Source organism: Mustela nivalis (assembly GCF_964662115.1).
Source record: "Mustela nivalis genome assembly, chromosome: X".
NCBI classification, from domain to species: Eukaryota; Metazoa; Chordata; class Mammalia; order Carnivora; family Mustelidae; genus Mustela; species Mustela nivalis.
Genome location: NC_139040.1, coordinates 113,766,232 through 113,787,777, shown reverse-complemented (window position 1 = coordinate 113,787,777; position 21,546 = coordinate 113,766,232). Strand labels below are relative to the sequence as shown.

The following is a 21,546-nucleotide window of genomic DNA, read 5'->3' as shown; positions in this document are numbered from 1 at the left end:
CTATAATGCTATCATCTGGAGAAGATATATTCCATTTTACATAGCATTGGTATTTGATATACAGTTGTAATTAACTGTTCATATCACTTTTCCTTCTGCTCTATTCACTTTATAAAATATCATACACACTTTCCATGTTTTAAGTTTTCCCAATTATTTTCTTTTTGATGTCACATCATTAAACCGCTTCTCTGATGTGGACATATATTTCTCAACTTTTTGCTGATGGAAAATGGTAACCATTGACATCTTTGCATTTATTCTGTTTCTTGTGAGTTATTTTCTATTAACTTTTACCCACAGAAATCATGGTTTGAAAGATAAAAAGCATGCTATTGTACTTGCCACATATTGCAATATTATTTTCCAGAATGTTGTACCTATTTACACTGTCACTGGCAAAAAATAACCAGTTCACCAGTAATGGATGAGTTTATATAGAGAGATATAGATGAAAAGATAGAAATGGTGGGAAATAGTATTGCAAGTTAGTAATTAAGACTAACTGTTTTTCTTTGTTTTCAGTAATGATGATAAATTAAAAAAAACTTTTCAATTTGGAAAACCAGTGTAAAAATCCTCCTGTGTTGGACAGGAGAGAGCAAGTTTAAGACAAATTGTGATTTTTTTTGACTGACTAGATAACAAAGTTAGATTTACAATTTAGTTAATGAAACAAGCTTTGAGGCCTCTTGCTTGCTTATGGGCCACTTCTGTGAACTTGGAAGATGCTCTAGCAACAGTCTTGTGTTTTGTGAAAATTCACAAAAGTAAGATTTTTAACTACAATCTGTTATGGCTACTTAGTGATTTGCTGGCAAACTGTCTCTCTCTCTCAAAAAAAAGAGGGAGACTGATTTTTGATTTGTAGTATTTGCCCATTTCCATGGTGTAAATACTCCCACCATGGCTGATTTCAAGCTATCAATGGCTTAACAAACAGATTATGAAATTCCTGAATATGTAACAATCAGCTCTTGAGAATCACCACCTTTCCCTTCGATACACTTCCCTTCCTGCCTGGTGGTGGAGAAGTGGGCATAGTCATCGTGGGATTCTGAGAAAAATCCCATGGGATTTCTCAGAATCTGAGAAATCTGAGTTGGTGTTGCCATGCATTCAGACTTAGTGGCATCTATTTTGGTTGAAAGCACTCTCATTATATTTAAGATATTGACAGACCTCCAGGTGTAGGAATAGCTTTCAGGAATATTCCTATCCCACTGTGCTGACTTGGAGTTTTGACCTGAATGTGCAGGGCCAGAGTGATACCATAATATGAACGTGTTCTCAGGTCCTGACTCCTGCAACTATGTGGGTCATGAAAGAGAAACAAGTCTTGAAGTGCTTAGAGTTTTAAGGTGGCATGTGGAAAATGATCAGACGTGAAGTTATAAAGGAAAGATTTGGTTCTTATTGATGCCTAGCCAAAACAGTTCTCTCCTGTTAGGAATAAACTTTATACTATCAAAGTTGCAACAATTTTTTTTAAAGGAAAGTACACGCATAAATCTGTACTAGTGCTTTAAACAATGAGTGGATTTAAGTATGAATTACTATGTGTTACGTATCACAACGTATGGATCGTATATTAACATGATTATTAAGTAATGGTATAAAGCTGAAAGAAAAATTTCTAAAAAATCAGAAATTAAGAAACAAACATTGATCAACCATGCTGGAGGATAGACTGAATTAACTTTTTATTCTCTTTAGAGAAAATAAATATATATACATATGTATACACACACATATCTATAAATCACACAGCGACTGTGTTCACACGCTAAGAAAAAGTTATCAGGCAAGACTCAGAGCGCGCAGCAGGAGGCAGTCGCTTTCCCAAGGCTCTGGGGAAACGGATCCAACCACGCCCATCCTACTGCCCGCCCGCGTCTTTTTTCTCGGAAAATCAACTCTCAGAACCAGAAAGCCCCTACTCCAACGCGCCCAAATCTTTTCCCATCAGCATGGGTGCGCCTGCGCAGCGAGCTTCCTGGCGACTCCTTTCCAGCGCCCGGCCGCTTCTTTTTCCCTCTCTCTCCTCCGCCTCCCAGTCACTCGAGCTTTTTCCCTCAGGGGTCATAACTGGGCGCCAAACTCGCGTCCGCGGGAAGGCCGGGGGCGGGGCGCGGCGCGGCGCGGCACGTCAGTGGCCTTCCGGGCGGAAGTCCGCAGCCTCCCGAGCCTCTGATTGGCTTTCAGCCTGGCGCCTGTCTCGGCCCCCGCGCCAGTTTCGGGCTGGTTGGCGCGGAATCGGGATACTTCAGGACCATGGCGCCCGTGCACGGCGAAGACTGCGACACGGGGTCGAGCGGTGAGGGACGACCCCGGCGCGGGGTACCGGGTTAGGAGTACAGGGACCGTGGCATGATTGTGGGTGGTGAGGGCTCTGGAGAGATCCTTTTAATTTTTTCCTTAGGGAGGTGCACGTCCGGGTCCCCTGGCGGGTCCTTTTGGACGCGGACCTCGGTTGTCCCCGGCTGGGACCCATTTGGTGTCGGGTGCGGCTTCCTCGCAGGGCCGTTTGTTCCTGGCAAATCAGAGCGCGTCCCTTGCAGGGCCTGTGTCACTCCTGGTCTCCGCACTAGTCTGCATTTTCTTTTTATTTCTTTTGGTGCCTGCGTTCCACGTGCTGGGCACTCCTTCATCAGAGTGGCCCCGGTGGGGCACAGTTTTGGTTCAAAGTATCTAGGAACTCCGTCCCCAAGTATCTGCTTGAGGGCTAGGACGGAACGGATGTGCGCCCTTTCTATAGAAACTCCCAGGGAAATTGTTATACATGGTAACTCAGCGGGAAAGAAAGGTCTCAGGGCTGTCACCAGAAGATACAAATGCGTTTTGTCTTTTTAAGTAATGGGTTTCTACTTCATGCATTAACAATTTTTTTCTTTCAAATTCTATGGAAAGTTCTTCAAGTGCTGCATGGAAATAGTGATCACAATCTAGTCATCCTTGGTGAAGTTAAAAAAAAAAATTGCATCAGCTCAGCAGTGTTCTGAATGCGTGTATATGAATCCGTTTTCAGTGGTAATCTTTTATTTCCAAAAATAGAATACAAAAATGTAAATGGCTTTGTCTGATTTCTGATTTTTGAACTGTGTTCAACCAAAGTATGACTTAACTTCAGTGAACTTCTGACTTAAAATCAGACGCTTCACTTTCTTAGCTCAAGGTACATCTCCTATCACTCAGATACATCTCCATTAATGAGACCTTGCTTTCTAATCAGCTTCCTTAGCATTCACCTAGTTGTGAATCACAGATATCAATTTGTTCTAGCCTTTCGTTTTTAAGACAATTTGTTTTGGAGAGTCGTCTAGCCTGGATTACAAATGAGATGTAGGATGTGAGTATGCGAACAGTCTTTGCAGCCCTCCATCAGTGATTTGCCACTAGGGTGTCTGTCTTCACCCTAAAAACTGTACGTCATCTGTGAACATCAAGAAATCACTCTTTGGAGGATACTGTGTAATCTTGAGACCCCTCTTAAGGCATGGTGTTGATTAAGTAGTTGCTGGAGACTTGTGACTGGAATATTTCCCTTGGAGCGGAAAGATTGTTACCTGAAAGACTGTTGCAGGCTAGTGTCTGTCTGCTTTTGGGGAGGTTGGGGGTACTTCAGATGGTAATTTTGAACCAAATATTTAAACTTTTGTAATGGATTTTTTTCATGCCTTTTTTTTTTTTTTTTTTTTGTTAACATACCTACATGAAGCGTTGGACACATTCCAAGAAGGAAATTCTAGGCCTTTTTTCTCTTTGGTATTAGAAGGTGGGGTACCTTGACAATGAAAGTGAAAAGTTGAAAGGTCTATAACTAGCTATTATTACATATGAAAAGGGATCAGGGAGAGTTTAATGATTTAAAAAAGCAGTTACAGTGGTTTATTCATTTGTTCATTCAGCAAATATTTATTATGTACCTACTAGGTATAGGCATTTTGCCAGGCTCTGGTGTTACACTGTTAAAATGGTAGGTAAGCTGGACATGGTTTCTGTCTTCCTGGAGTTGAGATGGTAAAGAGCTAATTATGTGTGGTGCTATATTGAGGCTTCTCTGAGAAAAACACTTAGCTTTATTTTTGCTTTCCAGAAGCCAGACCATGGTGCTGCTGGGTGTGGTGTGTGTAGGCTGTGTGTGTGCGCGTGTGTCTGTCTCTCCTCTGCATCTGTACACACATACACATACATTAAATGGGATTCTGTATTGCTGAGTACAAAGTAAGCTTGGGATCTTCATTTAATCCTTAACAACTTTATGAAGCAGACATGATTATCCCCATTTCACAGATGAAGACCCTGAGGGTCTGCATTAGTCAAAGTCCTTAGAGGGGAAAGCTACAGGAGCCAACTCTAGCTGATGTAAATAGAAAGAAGTAATTTTATTTTAAGTATTAGAAGGATATTGTGTTGTTCACAGAAACTCCAGGTGGACTGGAGAATCATTTGCAGGGCTGCTTCGTCAGGAACGGTAAAGTTGTGCCACAAAACTGGTCTAGTGAGGAGGTCATTGCCAGCCATGGCCAAGCACTTGATGTTATAGTTTGTACCTTAGGACATTGTTGGCTCTGTGACCCCAGGTAATCATCTTGCAGCTGTTGCTACTTCTAGAATCTTCCATTAGCCCACCCACTTTCCTTCTGACGCTAGCTTCTGATTTAAAGTCTGAGCAGCTGTTCCTAACTGATAGAATTATTAATAACATATTTTATATGTTTATGCCCTAACTGCAAGGGTGTGTGGGAAAGAGTGTCTGCTTTTTCACCTTGGGTAGTAGGACTTGTGCTCTGAGTCCCAACAAGGTTTGTAATGAGGGGATTTCACAAACAGTTTCAGGTGCCAGGTGGCTTAGAAACCAACAACAAGGCATCTGGTCACTGCAGCTTGGAGATGTTAACTGGTGGTCTCATGTCACCCAGTAAGTGGTGGAGCCGGATTGTGCTGCTCCTCCCTAGTTTGCTGTTCTCCAATTCTGCACTCTCACCTAAGATTTACTTTCCATGCTGACTTTCTTTCAGTTTCTGCTGCTTTTTTTTTTTTTTAAGTACTTAAGGACCTTGCCAGACAGGGGGCTTGAACTCATGACCTTGAGGCTGAAAGTCACATGCTCTACCGACTGAGCCAGCAAGGCACCCCTTTCTTACAGTTTCTGAATACACCTTGCAGTTTTATTCCTTTGTAATTTGGCTTATGCTTTTTTTTTTCTGTGCTTCTGCTCCCTTTCCCCCTATACTCTGATGGTGAAATTCCAATGCTCTCTCTGGGTCTGTGTTGGGTACCTCCCCTGTGAAGCCTTCCCTGATTTCTCAGACAAAATTAGCATTTTTCTGTGTTCCTCAGAACCTTGTCCTTACCTCTTCTGTGACACCATGTCAGTATAATGGTGGGAGCCTTAGGTCCTTTTGCTTTATTTGACCGAGCCCCCTTGAGGATAGGCAGCTCTTCCTTCCTATAATTGTACCCCAAACCCTGTAGGATGGCACATTACTGCCTGTGAAGTAAGTCCATTTGAAGAACTATACATTTTGTCAGGAGCATCTATTAAAGGCGAGGCGGCGTCTTTAAGGGAATATACCAGGCCAACTTTTCACTCTGAGTGGTCATGCCCAGTAATCTCCAGAACCCTTTCACGTAGACCTGCTCATGATTTTTTTTAAATCATTTGAGCCACGCCCAAGATTTTGTGGCTCTCATCATTAAGTACCTGCATTTCTTAATTTTTACTTAATGCCTTTCTGAAAATGGATTTAAAAGTCAAATGTGAAAGTCAAACAATAGACTGAGATGTTCAACAGAGATTCCATTTCCAGAAAGCTAGGGAAAAAAAAAGATCTCTAATTGTGCTTCACCTGTAAGATTTAGTTTCCAGCATTTTATTGTCAGCATTTGGTACATGTTCTTTAAATTGCATCTTCTTTTTCATTCAAATGTTTTGTCGGTGAGTTGAATGTTGTTATGAACGTTCCAGAGGGGTTGGAACTTTCAGGATGCATCTTACCAATACTTTTTTTCTGTGCCTCCTTTTTATGAAATAATTAGCACCAAATACAATAAAAAGCCGGTTTCACAGACATAGATGGCAACCGTGTTAAGCCAAAATGCACAGCTGGCAGGCAGCACTGTCTTGCTTGACTTGGTTATTCAGCAGCTGGTAAATGAGAGATTAGTTTTGTGGATGAACACTTCAGTGGTCAGTTGTAATGAGTAATTCAAAAGTTGAATAAGTGAACACTGAGCATGAGTAATTGAAATGTTGAATAAATGAACACTGAGGGCTTCTGGGATTCCAGTAATTTTTGACAAAATACATTTTAATCTTTGTAATTTTATACTACTATCCTGTTTCCTAACCAAGTGAATGAGTCCTGGAAATCAGTGAAGGAATCAAGAATCTCTTCAGAGCCATCTTTTTAAATTCTCCCAACCCCCCACTTTATCCCTGCTTTGAAATTTCAAATACTTTATTTGAACCTCTGTCAGGGCATGTATTCTAAAGACTGTTTTTGAGTTAGTTGCTACTTATCTCCCTTTTTAGATAATAAGTTCTGTGAGTACAGAAACCGTGTCTTGCTTATCTTTTTGTCTTTTAGAGTGCCTAGTACTTTGCAAAGAGCAGATGCTCCTTTAAAGCCTTTCAAATTTTGATTAATAGAATACAAAATGAATTGACCTTCTTTTATAACTCTACTTATGGCCTGTCATTTCTAATGGAAAGGTTATGGACCAATGGCTGATCTCCTTTCTCTACTGTCTCCATAAGATATCAGTTGAATTTGGAATTTTCCTCTTTTTGGAGGGAAAAAAATAACAGTTGCTTCATTTGTTTTAACTGGGTCCTAGAGAAAATTTCTGGAGTCACAGGAGCTGTATGAACATGACCTTCAGGAACCATCTACAGTATGAAAAATATCAATTTCTATATTAAAATTGTGTTGCTGTTGACTGGAAATATTCTTGCTACTGAGGGAAGATGGCTGAAATTTTGTAACATCTCATGTAAACTTGGCTTTTTTTCAGCTGTGTCAGATTCAGGGAGTTTTGTAGCTTCTCGATCCAGGCGAGAAAAGAAATCAAAGAGGGGGCAGCAGGAAGCTCTAGAAAGACTGAAAAGGGCTAAAGCTGGTGAGAAGTATAAATATGAAGTAAGTAACGATTTTATTTGTTTTTTTTTTTCCTTCTGTGCTTCATCTAATTTTTAGCCTGTAGGTATTTTATGTCCCCTTTGTCAGGAAATATGCATATATTTTGTGCTTGTTAGAGTAATTTCTTACTATTAAACAAGCATGGGCATGAAGTAGATTTATACGTTGTTTCAACTACTTGGCTCTTTAAGTTCTTGTAAGATGCTTTACAGATGCTGTTAAATTCAGAAATGAAAGTAGCTGTACATTTTTTTCCTTATTAAGCCCAATGCATGGGGCCCCTGGGTAACTCAGTGGGTTAAGCGCCTTCCTTTGGCTCAGGTCACGATCCTGGGGTCCTGGGATTGAGTACTACATTGGTCTCCCTGCTCAAAAGGGTGTCTGCCTCTTCTTCCTTCCTCTGCTTCTTCCCCTACACATGCATGTGTGCACTCGCTCTCTCCCTCTCTCTCTCTCTCTTTCTCTCAGATAAACTCTTTTAAAAAAAATACCACACTGCAGCTTTGGTAAGTTTCATAGCTTTGGTGGGGGAACTTAGAAATGCTTTTACTTTACTCTTAAGGTGTTGAGCAGTCTAGCTAAGTACTACTTCTCCTTGGAGAAAATTGTTCCTAATTTTGTCTGCATTGGGTGAGGACCTGGGGCTTCTGTGTGTAAGATTGAATGTGATGCCTTTTTCCCTGTTTTCCTCTAACCACTGTTGATGGCCTGCAGGTAAAAAGCAAAAACAAACAAAAAACCCAGAGTGGTTACCATCTAACACAGCATTGTCTGGCTTCACCTTCAGTGCTCCCTGATTATCTCAGCTGCCTCAGGGCTTGAAAGTGATTAATTAATACGAGCAAAAAAATGATAATAGCAACTGCTACTGTACTTTTTTAGCGAACACTGTTCTACGTGCAAATGTGCTTATTTAATTTTTCCAATAATCATGAAAAGTTAGGTACTGTGATTAATAGCATTTCATAGGTGAGAATCCTAAGGTCACAGGGGCAGAGCTCTGATTTGAGCACAGGCAGTCTGGTTTCAGGATATGCATAGTTAACCACAGCCTGTACTGTATTGTGCAATTAAGAAAGTGGAAGAGGATTTTTGTCATTTGGCATCATTCATTTAAGTGAGTCAACCAGATCACAAAGGGTTGCTAAAAGGATTACAGTAAAGCAGGAGTAAAGCATTTTTAATGTGGGTACTTCTATAAAGGAGTTGTGTGGGGGCATTTCAGATGTTGACACAATGTGACTGATTTCCCTCTAATCACTCATGTTAATTGCATGGCTCTAAGAGTTCATGCCGAGCAGTAGCACGGGTGTTTTGACATAGAAGCAAAATGACTTTACTCAAAATGTTTTTCTAAGGTAGTTTTCTGATATCTTTTTGATAGTATAGAAGTGAGTTGCTTAAATAAGTCACAAAGTATGCCTAATGGACTTCAACCAACACAAATAATCCTGCTAGTTCCCTTCCCCTGCCAAAAGAAAATTGGTCAGTATAGTAATAGAATCCGACTAGTTTGTGTTTGTGTTGTCAGTAGCTTAATTTGGTAGGGCAGGTAGTTTCTATTATCAGATGGTAAAAGGCCAAATCGACATTTGCCAGTGATCCCTATAGAACAGATTAAACAGCAGGTGAAAACTAAGCCTGATCCTGTAATTGTTACAAGTCTCAGAGCTGTGGCAGAAATCCAGTCGGCTCTGCCCATTGGGCTCTCAAAGCTCCATGGTCAGCGACTTTTCTTGGAGACTTAGCTCTCCAGCAGGAGTTAGTCATTTCCTGCACTCCCAACCACTTGAAGAGAACTCTGAAGAGAAGGGGGCAATTTTTAATTGCTTTCTATGAATTCTTTTAAGTAGCCCACCAAATTTTCATCTGGGCAAGTCGATGGCAGCTGAGATGGTGTGCCTCTGTTCTGCTTGTTGCTTAAACTGTGCTTAAGTGAGCTGCTCTGTTTGTGCCAGGAGGTACTGGCCTTCTGGCCCTCTGGCAGTTGGGCAGCTCATGTTAGTGGAGAACTTGCCCTTCACACAGGACAGCATTTCAGTATCTCCAGTCTCAAGATCTGAGAATGGTAGGGGATCAGTGGTAATGCAAATAGGAATCACTTAAAAATTATTTCTAGTGTACCTGTAGAATAGAGACTAGGCTTGTTTTGCTGATTTGAGGAGGAGGCTAGGTGGGGGAAGGTTAGCTTTTGAACTACCTTTGGTTGGTTGAATAGTTACTAAAATTGTTAGTTTGCAGGGCAACGTCAGCTAGGCAGGAGGGAGTTGGCATGCCTTACAGGTTTGCTAAGTACAGGAGAAACCACTCTAGAAGTTACAAGTGAATAATCCTGAAAGCTGCTAACAAAGAATTGGCTATAATTCAGTTTGTTTTTTATGAAATAGATGAGTAATTGATGGTGTGACAAGTGTATTATGCTAATGGAATCATTTAATATCTTGTGTTAACACCCACCTAAAAGGAATACTAAGTTAATTGATGTCTATTTAAGGAAAACCTGGTAGTGGTGTTGAATGTCAGAACTCATGATTTGGTTGCAGCTACTCCTTCAGGCTGCCATTCCAGTTTCAATTTGACAATTTTTCATCACAATTGTTTAACACTTTCACTCCATTTGAAGCTTTCTCAAACTTGTATGATGGCAGGTTGAGGACTTCACAAGTGTTTATGAAGAAGTTGATGAAGAACAGTATTCAAAGCTGGTTCAGGCCCGCCAGGATGATGACTGGATCGTGGATGATGGTATGTGGGAAGAAATTGCCTCCTAGGCATTGTTTTAGTTGCTTTTCATCGAGTCTTATGTGAGAGTTGCTGCTTTGCATTAGCAGATGTAAGACACCGTTAAGAAGTTATTGTTGGTTCAGATTTTTCTCAAATAAATTATTTGAGAGTGTGGAGGGAGTACAATAGAGAGTTTATTTAGGGGTATTTTGGAGAATCCAGGCACATACCTCAGGTAAATCCTCCAGGATATGACTCTGTAGGAAATGGGTGGAACCGTGTGCCCATGGTGTATCCTCAGGTGATGTGGGGATAAGAAAACTGTCTATTGCACGGAATGGCTGTGAGGATTATACGAAGGTATATGTGTGAAGAGTAACTTGGACAATCGAAAGCACCAGATAGAGGCTGGTCCTGATATTCTTAGAACCCATGTCGAAAGTTCACTGGTTTTCACTTGTTGGGTGTGACTTGTTGGGCATGTGCCTGGTGACCACCTGACCACAGGGAGTAGTGTGGACTGCACCTGTGACCATATTTATGTTTCTGTTGTTGGGCTTAGCCATATTGCCACTTTTGCCTCATAGACTGAGGTGATTTTCTGGGCCTCTGTGATCTTGATTCTTTTGCTTTTTATTCTTTTGGTCGAGTAAAACTACTGTTAAGCATCCTGTTGTGCTAAATCATTTCCCTAGCTCACCTAGATGGGCATAGCATATATCCTTTGGTTTTGACACAATAAACCTGCTCTGTAGATAATATGTTTCATCTGACACCTGTCAGGATTCTGCTACATTTAAAAATAGCACAGAACATCTGAGAAGGTATAAAAGGTGTTTTTGTTGGTTTGTTTTTTTGTGGCTAAAATACTACTGGCCACTATTAGAAACTTGATCTCAATTTCAAATTTTGTTCCTACAGATGGTATCGGCTATGTGGAAGATGGCCGAGAGATTTTTGATGATGACCTTGAAGACGATGCCCTTGATTTTCATGAGAAAGGTACTATATTTTGTTTTCAAGAGAGTGCCATTTTGAGATTACAAGAAGCAAAATTTGAGATGACTTGGTCCTTTGACACAAGTTTCCTTTAAAGGAAAAGAACCTACCACAATTGTTTTTAGGTGTAGAATATGTTGTAATATTGAGAGAAGCATAGTTATATCCAAAATTAGATGTAAAAAGCAAAAACACCACCACAAAATGAAGTTTCATGTCTCAGTCATCCAAAGAGTTTGCTCTTTTACTTATATTCGAATTTCAGTTCTGTGGTCATTTTAGACTTGCTGATTTTGAGAGCTGCAGCAATAAGTGATGTCTTTTAATTCCTACTGAATTGAGGTACTTAAAATTTTAGCTCTTTGATAGAAGTACAGTACAATAATAAGGTTTAGTAATCAACTGGCTTTGTCTAATCAAAATTTAAAATGATATAAATGAATGCGTCAGATTTTCTTAGCTACATAATCATTGGCAAAACATTTTTTTGAGTAAACAAGCCTGATTTAGTTTCTGTAAAATGTGAAGGGGAAATTATCTTCAGTATTTGTTGTTTTGATTTGCTTCTTTATTATCACCAAGTGTAGATTGTGGGTCAGCAAACTAAGGCCCTCACAGCCAGTTTTTTTTAAACAGCTTTATTGAGCTGTAATTCACATCCCATATAATGCACCTATTTAAAGTGTACATTTCAGTGGTGTTTACTGTAGTCCCAGAGTTGGGCGGCCATCACCACAATCATCTCACATTTTCATTACCCCAGAAGGAAATCATGCCTGTTACTGTGTAGCTCTCCAGTTCAGAAATGTTTTTTTCATTTTAAGAAAAGAGAGAGGTGCAAAGAAGAACACGCCATAGCACCAGACAGGTGTGTGTGGCCACAGAAACCTAAAATCCGTGTTATCTTACCCTTTTCAGAAAGTTTGGGCCCCGAATTGTGGATTTCTAACATTTTCAGTGTTTGTTTACTTCCTTCCTCTTCCCCCTTCCCAACTGTGTACAGACAGACTTTATTTTGGTCAACTTTCTGAAAGTAAGTTGTAAACACCATGACGCTTAATGTCTACGTGCTTCATCAGTGACCTCCTAAGAATGGGGACGCTTGTCTACTTAGCCACAGTACCCTTCTCATAGTATCATCTAATATGTTGGATCATAATAAGATTTCCCCAGTTAGCCCGAAATGATCTGTTTTTTTCAGATGCAGAGTCCACTTTAGTTTTTATATTTATGTTTCTCAGTGCAGAGCAGTGCCATCCCTCTCCTCCTCCCCCTCTGGTTTCTTTCTTTTCTTTTCTTTTTTTTTTGTCTTTCATGACCTTGACCTCTTTGAAGGGACTAGGCTGGTTTTGTTGAATGTCCCGTGGTCTGGGATTTGCCTGATTGCTTCTTGGTGCATAGAGTCAAAAATAAAATGTAGATGAAGGTTGTGTCTTTCCCACTGATCATATCAGGGGTACATAAGATCACTTTGTCCCATTCTTGGCGATACTAGGTTTGATCTCTTGATTAAAATGATGTTTGTGAGGTCTTTTCCTTATAAAGCTACCTTTCCACCTTTGTATTAATGTAAATATGGGGTGATAACTTGAGACCCTGTGTCTGTTTTCCCCATTAGCTCTCCCCCAGTGCTTTCAGCAACTGTTGATGATTTGCTTCTGTCCTTTTCAAAACAATCACTTCAAACTCATGGACTGAAAATTGCTGTTACAGTTCAGTATCCGTTATCATTATTTTTTTTGTGATGTTCATATTATCCCACATTTGGCACTGGGAGCCTCCTTGAGCTGCCTCCTGTGTCCTTTTAACATGAACCCATCAGTCTTTGAGCATTTTCTTGCTTCCTGAGCCAACAAGATGTTCCAGGTTCTCCTTGTATTTGTCTTGTCCCAGACCTGGAATCTAACCATTTCTCCCGAGAGTCATGGCTTCTTTAGTGGAGAATGGTATTCAGATCTAGGGAATGGATGGTACTCCTTGCTACTAAGGTCTAATGGTTTCTAGGCCCTTTTGGTGAACAGAATTCAGAGATTTTATATATATGTTATGTTTTCATGCTGATAGATTCAATTCAAATACAACACCACAGGGCTCTTCTTCACCTTCACCAGTTCTATATTTGTATCTGCCTTCAACCCCTTGTGCTCTAAAATAGACACAAAATAATTTTAGAAATTTTAGAGCTATTAAATCAGCATGTCTACTGACAACCTTTCTAAATGAAGTTTATAATTTCTTTATGGTTTTATTTGGTTTATATCTTGGTAAAGGTGTATAGTTAGAGAATTGTGTTTGGAAGGTGTTATGAAGTCATTTTTTTCTGTATGCTATTTTTCTCAGTTTACTCTAGATTCATTTGTGTTTGTATTCCTATTAAGGTTTTAAAAAATCTTTCCATTTTAATTTTATTTTTTGAATATTGTAAGACATTTGTACGATTTCAAATTCATAACGATATTAAGATAGACTCAGGTAGATCTTACTCTCACCCCTGTGCTTTCTACTTCTTCATTTCTACACATTTCCATAGGTAACCATTTTTAATAGTTTCTGATTATCCTTCATGTTTTTCCTTTTCCAAAAAAGTAAGGATGTGTATATTTTTAAAATGTGGGATGTTATTTATTCATTCATTAGTTAAGTTAGAATATGTGGACTTTCTTGTTTCTGCCAACATTTGTAATGTAGGAACTCTACACAGTGGTACTGTTTGATTGCAGTGCGGTTAGTTGTGTGTTCCTAGTTTTTGTATGTCCATGAAGAAGAGAACGAAAGGAGCCTGTGTGCTTTTTTATCTCCCTGAACTGAGGAGGCCTTTGTTCAAGTTCTGGTTATGTTGTTCATTGCCTGTATCATTTTGAGTGAGTCCAGTCACTTACCTGGACATGACTGTTGTTGGCTGTAAATTAGGTTGCACTGGACAGGGAAGTTCTTGAGAAAAGGACCCATATCCTAGTCATCTCTCTGCCAATAACAGTAGCAAGTGCAGAGAAAGTATGCAGCATTTGTTGAGTAAATGAACCATCTTTTTGTTTCTGTTGTCATCTTGTTATTTCTTCACAGTAATACATCAGTGAAGAGAATGACTTTGCATTCTGGAGGAGAGCTAGTCTCGGAAGTCTTTATTCCATGCTTTGCCACCATTCATCCACAAGTCCCCACTGTTTCAGTGTCCCTTAGGAGAGTCCAATAAGGTCTCAAGATCTTAGGAAGGGAAGTGGAATTTTGCAGTCCACTTTAAGGACTTCGAAGAAATTGTTAAAGTTTTGCACAGATGTATGAAAGGGTAACTGTGGTGTGGATCCGATCCCTGACATGCTTCAAATAGAGACAGAAAATATTAACTAAGTCCTAATGAAAAAAATTAGTAGAAAAATGAATAAAGCAAATAAACAGAAGCACTAAAATTGAGGAAGATTCTACATCAAATGTTGACTCCTATTTTTTATGTTTCTTTTTGTCCTTCTCTCTAGATACTACTAACCTACAGTGGTGAAATTAAAGCCTGCTTATGAAACCTTCCTTGTTATTCAAACCTCTATTGACCTTCTCTCTTGATACCCTGTATTAGGACCTGTATTTTGTATTCTGAACATTTTGGCCATTAATTATATTCTGTTTCCAAACTGCCAAATGATCGCAATAAAAAAATTATTTTTCTTGTCTTATATTTCTCACAAATGTCCTATAGACTTTTGTATTTTTGGACACATGAAAAAATGCCCTTTTTATTGTGGTGAAATATACATATAATTTCTCATAAGTGATGTTTAATACATTAACAGTGCTTGTAGCCATGACCATTATCTAGTACCAGAACGTTTTTATCCCTCTGAGTGGAAACCCATATCCATTCAACAGTCACTCCCCAGTCTTCCTTCCCAGATCCCCTGGCAGCTACTAGTCTTTCCATCTCTATGGATTTGCCTATTTTGAATGTTTCAGGTAAATGGAATGATAAACTGTGTGACCATTTGTGTGTGGCTCCTTTAGTTTAGTGTGATGTTTTCAAGTTTCCCTTATGTTGTAGCTTGTATTAGTACTTCATTCTTTCTTATGACTGAATAATATTCCATTGCATGTGGAATTTAGGATGTTTCTACTTTTTGGTTATTGCGAATAGTGCTACTATAAACATTTGTGTGCAAGTTTTTGTTTGAACACCTGTTTTCAGTTCTTGGGAGTATCTACCCAGGAATGGAATTATGTGTATATATTTTTATTTACTTTTTTTTCCTTACATGAAAGATATTTTCCTATAGATGCTTTTGTACTTTTGTGTTTTTTTCACTTAACATGCTATCGTGAAAATCATCCTATATTAGCACATAGAGATCTTTTTTCTTTTTTACTTGTTTCTATATTGTTGCATAGTATTTTACTGTATAAATGTATGATGATGGTGTATTCAAATGGCTTCACTGAATTGTCAATTGGATTTTCAGTAATTTGCTTTTATTTTTATTTTTACATTTTAAAAATTTATTTATTCATGAGATAGGGGGGCAGGCCCCCCACGGAGCAGGGAACCCGATGCGGGACTCAATCCCAGGACTCAGATCATGACCAGAGCTGAAGGCAGATGCTTAACCGACTGAGCCACCCAGGAACCCTCAGTAATTTGCCTTCACAAATAATTCTGCATTGAATAACTTGGTGCATATGGTGCTTTCCTCAGAAAATTCCGAGAAGAATTGCTGGCTCAGAGAGGAAAATGCACATGAAGTTTTATGAACTATTGTTCTAGCAGTTGTCCCATTTTACACTCCCCTTAACAATTTGAATTCCCATCTTCCAACAATTTATACTCCTGTGGCCTCACCAACAGACTGCATTGTGAAGCTTTTGGAGTTTTGCCACTCTGATACACGAGAAATAACATCTCGGTGTGGTTTTCATTTGTGTTTCTTTTACACATTAAGTTGAGCATCTTTTCATAAAATGTAATAGCTGTTTATATATTTTTTATGTGAACTGTTTGTGCGTGTTTATTGTGCACATTCCTTTTGGGTTTGGGGCTTTTTAAATCCAGGGCACTATTTTTTTTTTTAATCAGAGAAATTGGTCCTTTATCTATAAAACATTATATATTATAATTTTTTTTCATGTTTTGTCTTTAAATTTATTTCTGTTGTAATTGAATTTATCAGTTTTTTTTCCTTACAGATGGATTTTGAATCAGAAAGACTTTCCCAAAACCCAGGTTACAAAGGAACTTGCCTTTTTTTTTTTTTTTTTTAAAGATTTTACTTATTTATTTGACAGACAGAGATCACAAGCAGGCAGAGAGGCAGGCAGAGAGAGAGGAGAAGCAGGCTCCCTGCTGAGCAGAGAGCCCAATATGGGACTCGATCCCAGGATCCCGGGATCATGACCTGAGTCGAAGGCAGAGGCTTAACCCACTGAGCCACCCAAGCGCCCCTTGCCTTTTTTTTTTTTTTAAAGATTTTATTTATTTATTTGACAGGGAGAGATCACAAGTAGGCAGAGAAGCAGGCAGGGGGCGGGGAAGCAGGCTCCCCACTGAGCAGAGAGCCCAGTGTGGGACTTGATCCCAGGACCCTGAGATCATGACCTGAGCTTAACCCACTGAGCCACCCAGGCACCCTGCCTTTTTTTTTTCTTTAAGAGATGGGGGGTAGAGAGAGAGAGAATCTTAAGCAGGGTCCATGCCCAGCTCAGGTTGATCTTACAACTCTGAGATCATGACCTGAGCTGAAAGCAAGAGTCAGAGGCTTCACTGACTGAGCCACCCAGGTACCCCGGAACTTGCCTTTTTTATTAAAGTCTAGGATATTCTCATGTTAAAAATTTTGATTTTTGATTTATTCGGTGTTTATACTGACTTCTTTACATATGGGTAGCCAACACTACTTATTAAAAAGTCCATCTTCTCCCCAGTGATATGAGATGCCACCTTTATATGTGCTAAATTCCATAAGTAATTTAGTTTTTTCTGGATTTGATTTTCTATTTCATCTGGTGTGAGTATTCTTATGCTGCTACCACACTATATAACCTATTCATTCTAGGTCTTTTTGAGGTAGAGACTTCTCTGGAATGAATCTGAAAGAGAGAGTAAAACTGACAGTATTAGAAGAGTTTGTAGGTGATTTACACATGGCCATAAGAGAAAACATGTGGCACAAGTTGTTCTTTACTGAGTGGATGTCTCTGTGCCATTTAGTGTTGTGACAACATATTGTGTGTGTGTAGTTGCTGTTCCTCATAAGATGGAAATTAGGATGCTATACTATCATGACTGGTAATCCTATTTCTTCACAGTTAGTTTTCCTGTCAGATTCAGGACAGTACTAAAAAGATGATCTCATGAAGGCTGCTATACTAATTCCTTGGTTCCAGATGAGCTTGAGCATTTTATTTCTCTTGGGAAAAAAAAACACAACCCCCTCCAGAGCTTTTAACAGGATTTTTATTCACACTAATGATAGCCATTAAATAATCCCACTTAATAACTTATTCTGGTATTTAACTAGTATTTCATCAGTTTTTTTTTCTGTTAAATGTACAAATATTTATTGTCAAGCCATTGCAAAACTGTCATACAGTCCCTTCTCATAGCTCAGGAGTAGCTGCGTTCTACCTGAGGCATCTGGTGAGCCTGTACAGGGAAGGTCTTCTTTGGAGCAGCTGCCATGGTATCTCCCAGCCTGGGTTCACCAGCCTTCTACTTGTGTGTTGTCTGCCTGTCTGTCCACCTATCGGTAGCCAGTGCTATTTCATCAGTTTTTAAAAGATTTTTAACATCTTTACACCCAACGTGGGCCTCAAACTTACAACCCCAAGATTGAGAGTTGCACTCTCCACTGGGCCAGCCAGGAGCCCTGTCACCAGTTTTTGTAATAACATTTAGCCTAAGTTTTCTGGAATTAAGTTGTTTTTAACAATTCTTTCCTGTGTACCATATATAAAATCTCATTTTGTATTTTGAATTCTTTATGTTTTTCTTCTCATTCTCCTGTACAGAGGGCAGGTGACTTGGCTTTTAGTTTCCCATATTGATTTTTCCTGGTGCATGTTTATAAATCAGTTATATTCCAACAGGAAAAGATGATAAAGCACGTACCAAAGACAGGAGGAATGTAAAGAAGGCAGTGGTGACAAAACCAAACAATATCAAGTCAATGTTCATTGCTAGTGCTGGGAAGAAGACTGCAGATGTGAGTTTTGTAATTTTCTGATATTTTGTCTTTTCTTTTGAGAAGTAAATTTAGTATTTGATTGTATAGACAATAGGTGCTCAATGGATTTGAGCTCAGCTATTTCAGTTGTATTTTCCTGATTTTAGTCACAAAAGTAGATGTAGATTTCCGGGTGAATTTAGGAACCTCATTGTTTGGAACTTGGAGATAGAAAAGTGAATGAAAAGCTGCACGGACAGTGTGTTTGTTTCATTGATTTGCTAGCAGGAGGATCATGAAATGAGGGTAAAAACAGGAAGCAAGCTCTAGGTTTAGGCATTAAATGTACACAGGTGATTGTTAAGATCTGTGAACAGTAGATGAGCACTCAAGACTGAAGAGGCAAGGACTGACTGGTTTGGTTCTTCGTTTCACAGACACGTGGTCTGGGTGAAAACATGAAATGCAGGGCTTTCTCATTCTACCTCTCTTTATAATTTCCAGAAAGTGGTAGATTTGTCCAAGGATGATCTGCTAGGTGACATTCTACAAGATCTGAACACTGAGGTAAGTCATTCTCTGGGAGTTGTCAAATATGCAGGGGTCATAGGCTGAAGAAATAATTCAGTAATTTTATAGAACAGACTATTGCTAGAATTAAAAACAAAAAAATTCAACGACAATACCACTGTATACACCCAAAATAAAACCCCACAAAGAAAAATAAGCCTTTTCCAAAACAACTCTCCAAAATGGCTTTCTTACCACGTTAGGTGAGTAGTTTCCAGCTGTTACAAGTTCTGCAATTAGGTCGATGGGGCTACGTGGGGATGTGTTTGAGATAGTACGAATGCACACACGAGTCAGTCTTGGGAATGTGCACTGCTTGTGTTCAGTTGCTGCAGTGTATGGTCCCGAAATAGACTGATACCTCTCAGTGTGCACATTCGGCTGGGAGATCCTCATCTTGAATTCAGAGAGGGAGTAAAGGGCAAGAGTCAGTGAGCTGTGCCCGAGACAACTCAGACAGGCTCAGCTGCTCTGCGAATTTGCATTTGGGCTATTTCACGAGGACTAAACAGATTAAGGGGGATGTTTCTTTCCAAGTAACCCTTGATTAAACCAACTAACACCAACGCGTGTGGCTCTAGCTTGGCAGTTTTTATTTTACTATTTATTTATTTATTTATTTTTAAAAAGATTTTTATTTATTTATTTGACAGACAGAGATCACAAGTAGGCAGAGAGGCAGGCAGAGAGAGAGGAAGGGAAGCAGGCTCTCCGCTGAGCAGAGAGCCTGATGCAGGCCTTGATCCCAGGGTCCTGGGATCATGACCTGAGCTGAAGGCAGAGGCTTTAACCCACTGAGCCACCCAGGCGCCCCTCTAGCTTGACAGTTTTTAAATGCAATATCCTGGAAGGGTAGGGGAAAGTATGTTAAGTTGTAAAAAGAAAAAACTGGTGAGATGTGGACTTAATATCTATTCTGGTTTTCTCGTGAGTCTGTGATATTGTTGCTATAGTAACTACAGTACATGAACATAGATCTGCGGGGGGAGCAGGGAAGGAAAAAAAAATGCTTGGCTTATTGGGCCTTAATGGGGGAAGAAATGTACTTTTTCTGTCTGTGGAAAGCCAAGCATGGCAGGGAATGTCTTATTCCTCCCTTTAGAAACCTCAGATAACTCCACCACCTGTAATGATACCAAAGAAAAAAAGATCCATTGGAGCTTCAATGAATCCTTTCTCTGTGCACACCCCCAAGGTAAAGTGTGTGGAAATGCCTTCAATCTTGATTTATATTATTGCTTAAAACTTAGTTAGTTGATTTTCTATATGAGGGAAAAGCTTTTGAATTTGTTCTTGATTTTTGTTTTAAATTAGGCCTCCTGTTTCATTATATAGTTTCATGTATTTCCAGAATAGCATGTGCCTGGTTTTTTCATAGTAAATTTTTAGTAACTAGTATGTTTATTATAGGTATTACAGCAGTGCTAAATGTAATAATTTTCTTCCTGGAAACAAGTATTTTTTTGTAAATGTAGGTAACAGTAAAATAATGGAAGCTGTTACATTAATAATACATAAAATTGTTGTATAAGTGGGAACTGTCATTTTCTCTGGTCAGGGTAGGATGGTTGCATATTTTTTGGTATGCTGGTCTAACTGACTGAACATTTAAAAATATTTACAGGTAGTTCCTTCAGGAAAAACGGCTTCCCCTGTCTTAAGAAAGGAGCCTCCATTAACTTCAGTTCCCCTTAAATGTGCTGAATTTGCTGGTGAGTGAGTCTGATGTCAGGCAGACCTACAAGGGTAGTTGCAAACTGCTGTCAGAAATGGAGGCACCATGAAAGACGAAGTGGAGATGATTTTGAAGCTATTATGATAGCAGCTTCAGTTGTGGCAGATTTGAATCCACAGCAGTAAAAGTTAAACATCCAGTTTAGAGATGGAAGAGAAATGCAAATGCAGTGTGGGAGAAAGGGTAGGCTGCTATCGCCGTGCTGGGGAGGCCTTTGTGTTCCACGGCAGCAGTACATGATGGGAATGTGTGATGACGCCTACAGGAGAGCCAGTGCCAGCGTTGTGTGTAGATGACAAGGAGGACTCAGGAGCAATGGAGTTTGAAGACGGTGACTTTGACGAGCCCATGGAGGCTGAGGAAGTGGATGTGGAGCCTGTGGCTGTCAAGACTTGGCACCAAGAGAGTGAGCCAGCAGAGGGGGTGAAGCATGAGGCAGATCCTGGGAAAGGGACCACATCCTACTTGTAAGAGCATTTTATGACGTTTCTGGCAAGTAGCACTATAAATTATTCTGTTAGATTTTGAAAGGTTTTCAAAATGTAATTTCTGCAGGGGAAGTTTTCTCCCAGATGTTTCTTGTTGGGACATTGATCAGGAAGATGACAGCAGTTTCTCAGCCCAGGAAGTCCAAGTGGATGCCAGTCACCTCCCACTGGTAAAAGGAACAGATGAGGAGCAAGTGTTTCAGTTTTATTGGCTGGATGCTTATGAAGATCAGTACAATCAACCAGGTAATCATATGTACCTCTTTAATACAGAATAGTGCCTTTCCCTTAAGTGGTTTAGTTATTATAGTTGACAAAGACTCTGTCCTCACGTACGTGTGTTGTAAGAAAGCACCACTCTTTCATCGTAAAGGATGCGAGCATCCCAGGTTGAGAGGAGTTGTGGTGTGAATAATCCTTAAACACTTTTTTTTTCTGTAAACCAGTTATATGTGATTTTGGAATGTGTACTTGTAGTTAGCCTTTGATGTATCTAAAGTTGTAGTTACACATTTTATTTTAAATGGAATCAGTAATGTGTTTCTTTATTTGACACATTGGACACCTGTTGTGTGCCATGTACTGAGATGGCATGAACAAGCTGGACAAGTTCCCAGTCCTAATGGAGCTTATATTCTAGTGGGGTGGGAGCTGTGGGGGGAATGGGCAGTAATTAAGGTAAGTTGATAAATGGTGTGAAGGCATTTAGTCGGGGAATGGCTGAGGAAGGCCTGTCTGAGGAG

General features: G+C 39.6%; 1 protein-coding gene across 3 annotated transcripts in view; it reads left to right on the top strand.

Annotated features, from left to right (window-relative positions):
* Positions 1 to 2,055: 2,055 nt before the first annotated feature.
* The window catches only part of POLA1 (DNA polymerase alpha 1, catalytic subunit), a 307,687-nt gene continuing 288,196 nt past the window's right edge, over positions 2,056 to 21,546 (top strand). Inside the window, exons 1-10 of one of the 3 annotated variants that reach the window (XM_082718243.1) lie at positions 2,056 to 2,317; positions 7,021 to 7,145; positions 9,794 to 9,890; positions 10,791 to 10,871; positions 17,934 to 18,049; positions 18,515 to 18,577; positions 19,683 to 19,775; positions 20,205 to 20,292; positions 20,581 to 20,782; positions 20,871 to 21,049. In XM_082718243.1, coding sequence (XP_082574369.1) covers positions 2,275 to 2,317; positions 7,021 to 7,145; positions 9,794 to 9,890; positions 10,791 to 10,871; positions 17,934 to 18,049; positions 18,515 to 18,577; positions 19,683 to 19,775; positions 20,205 to 20,292; positions 20,581 to 20,782; positions 20,871 to 21,049 — 1,087 coding nt within the window. In that variant the 5' untranslated portion in view covers positions 2,056 to 2,274. The remainder of the gene's footprint in view (positions 2,318 to 7,020; positions 7,146 to 9,793; positions 9,891 to 10,790; positions 10,872 to 17,933; positions 18,050 to 18,514; positions 18,578 to 19,682; positions 19,776 to 20,204; positions 20,293 to 20,580; positions 20,783 to 20,870; positions 21,050 to 21,546) is intronic. The other 2 variants (XM_082718244.1, XM_082718245.1) reach the window with 2 other exon arrangements.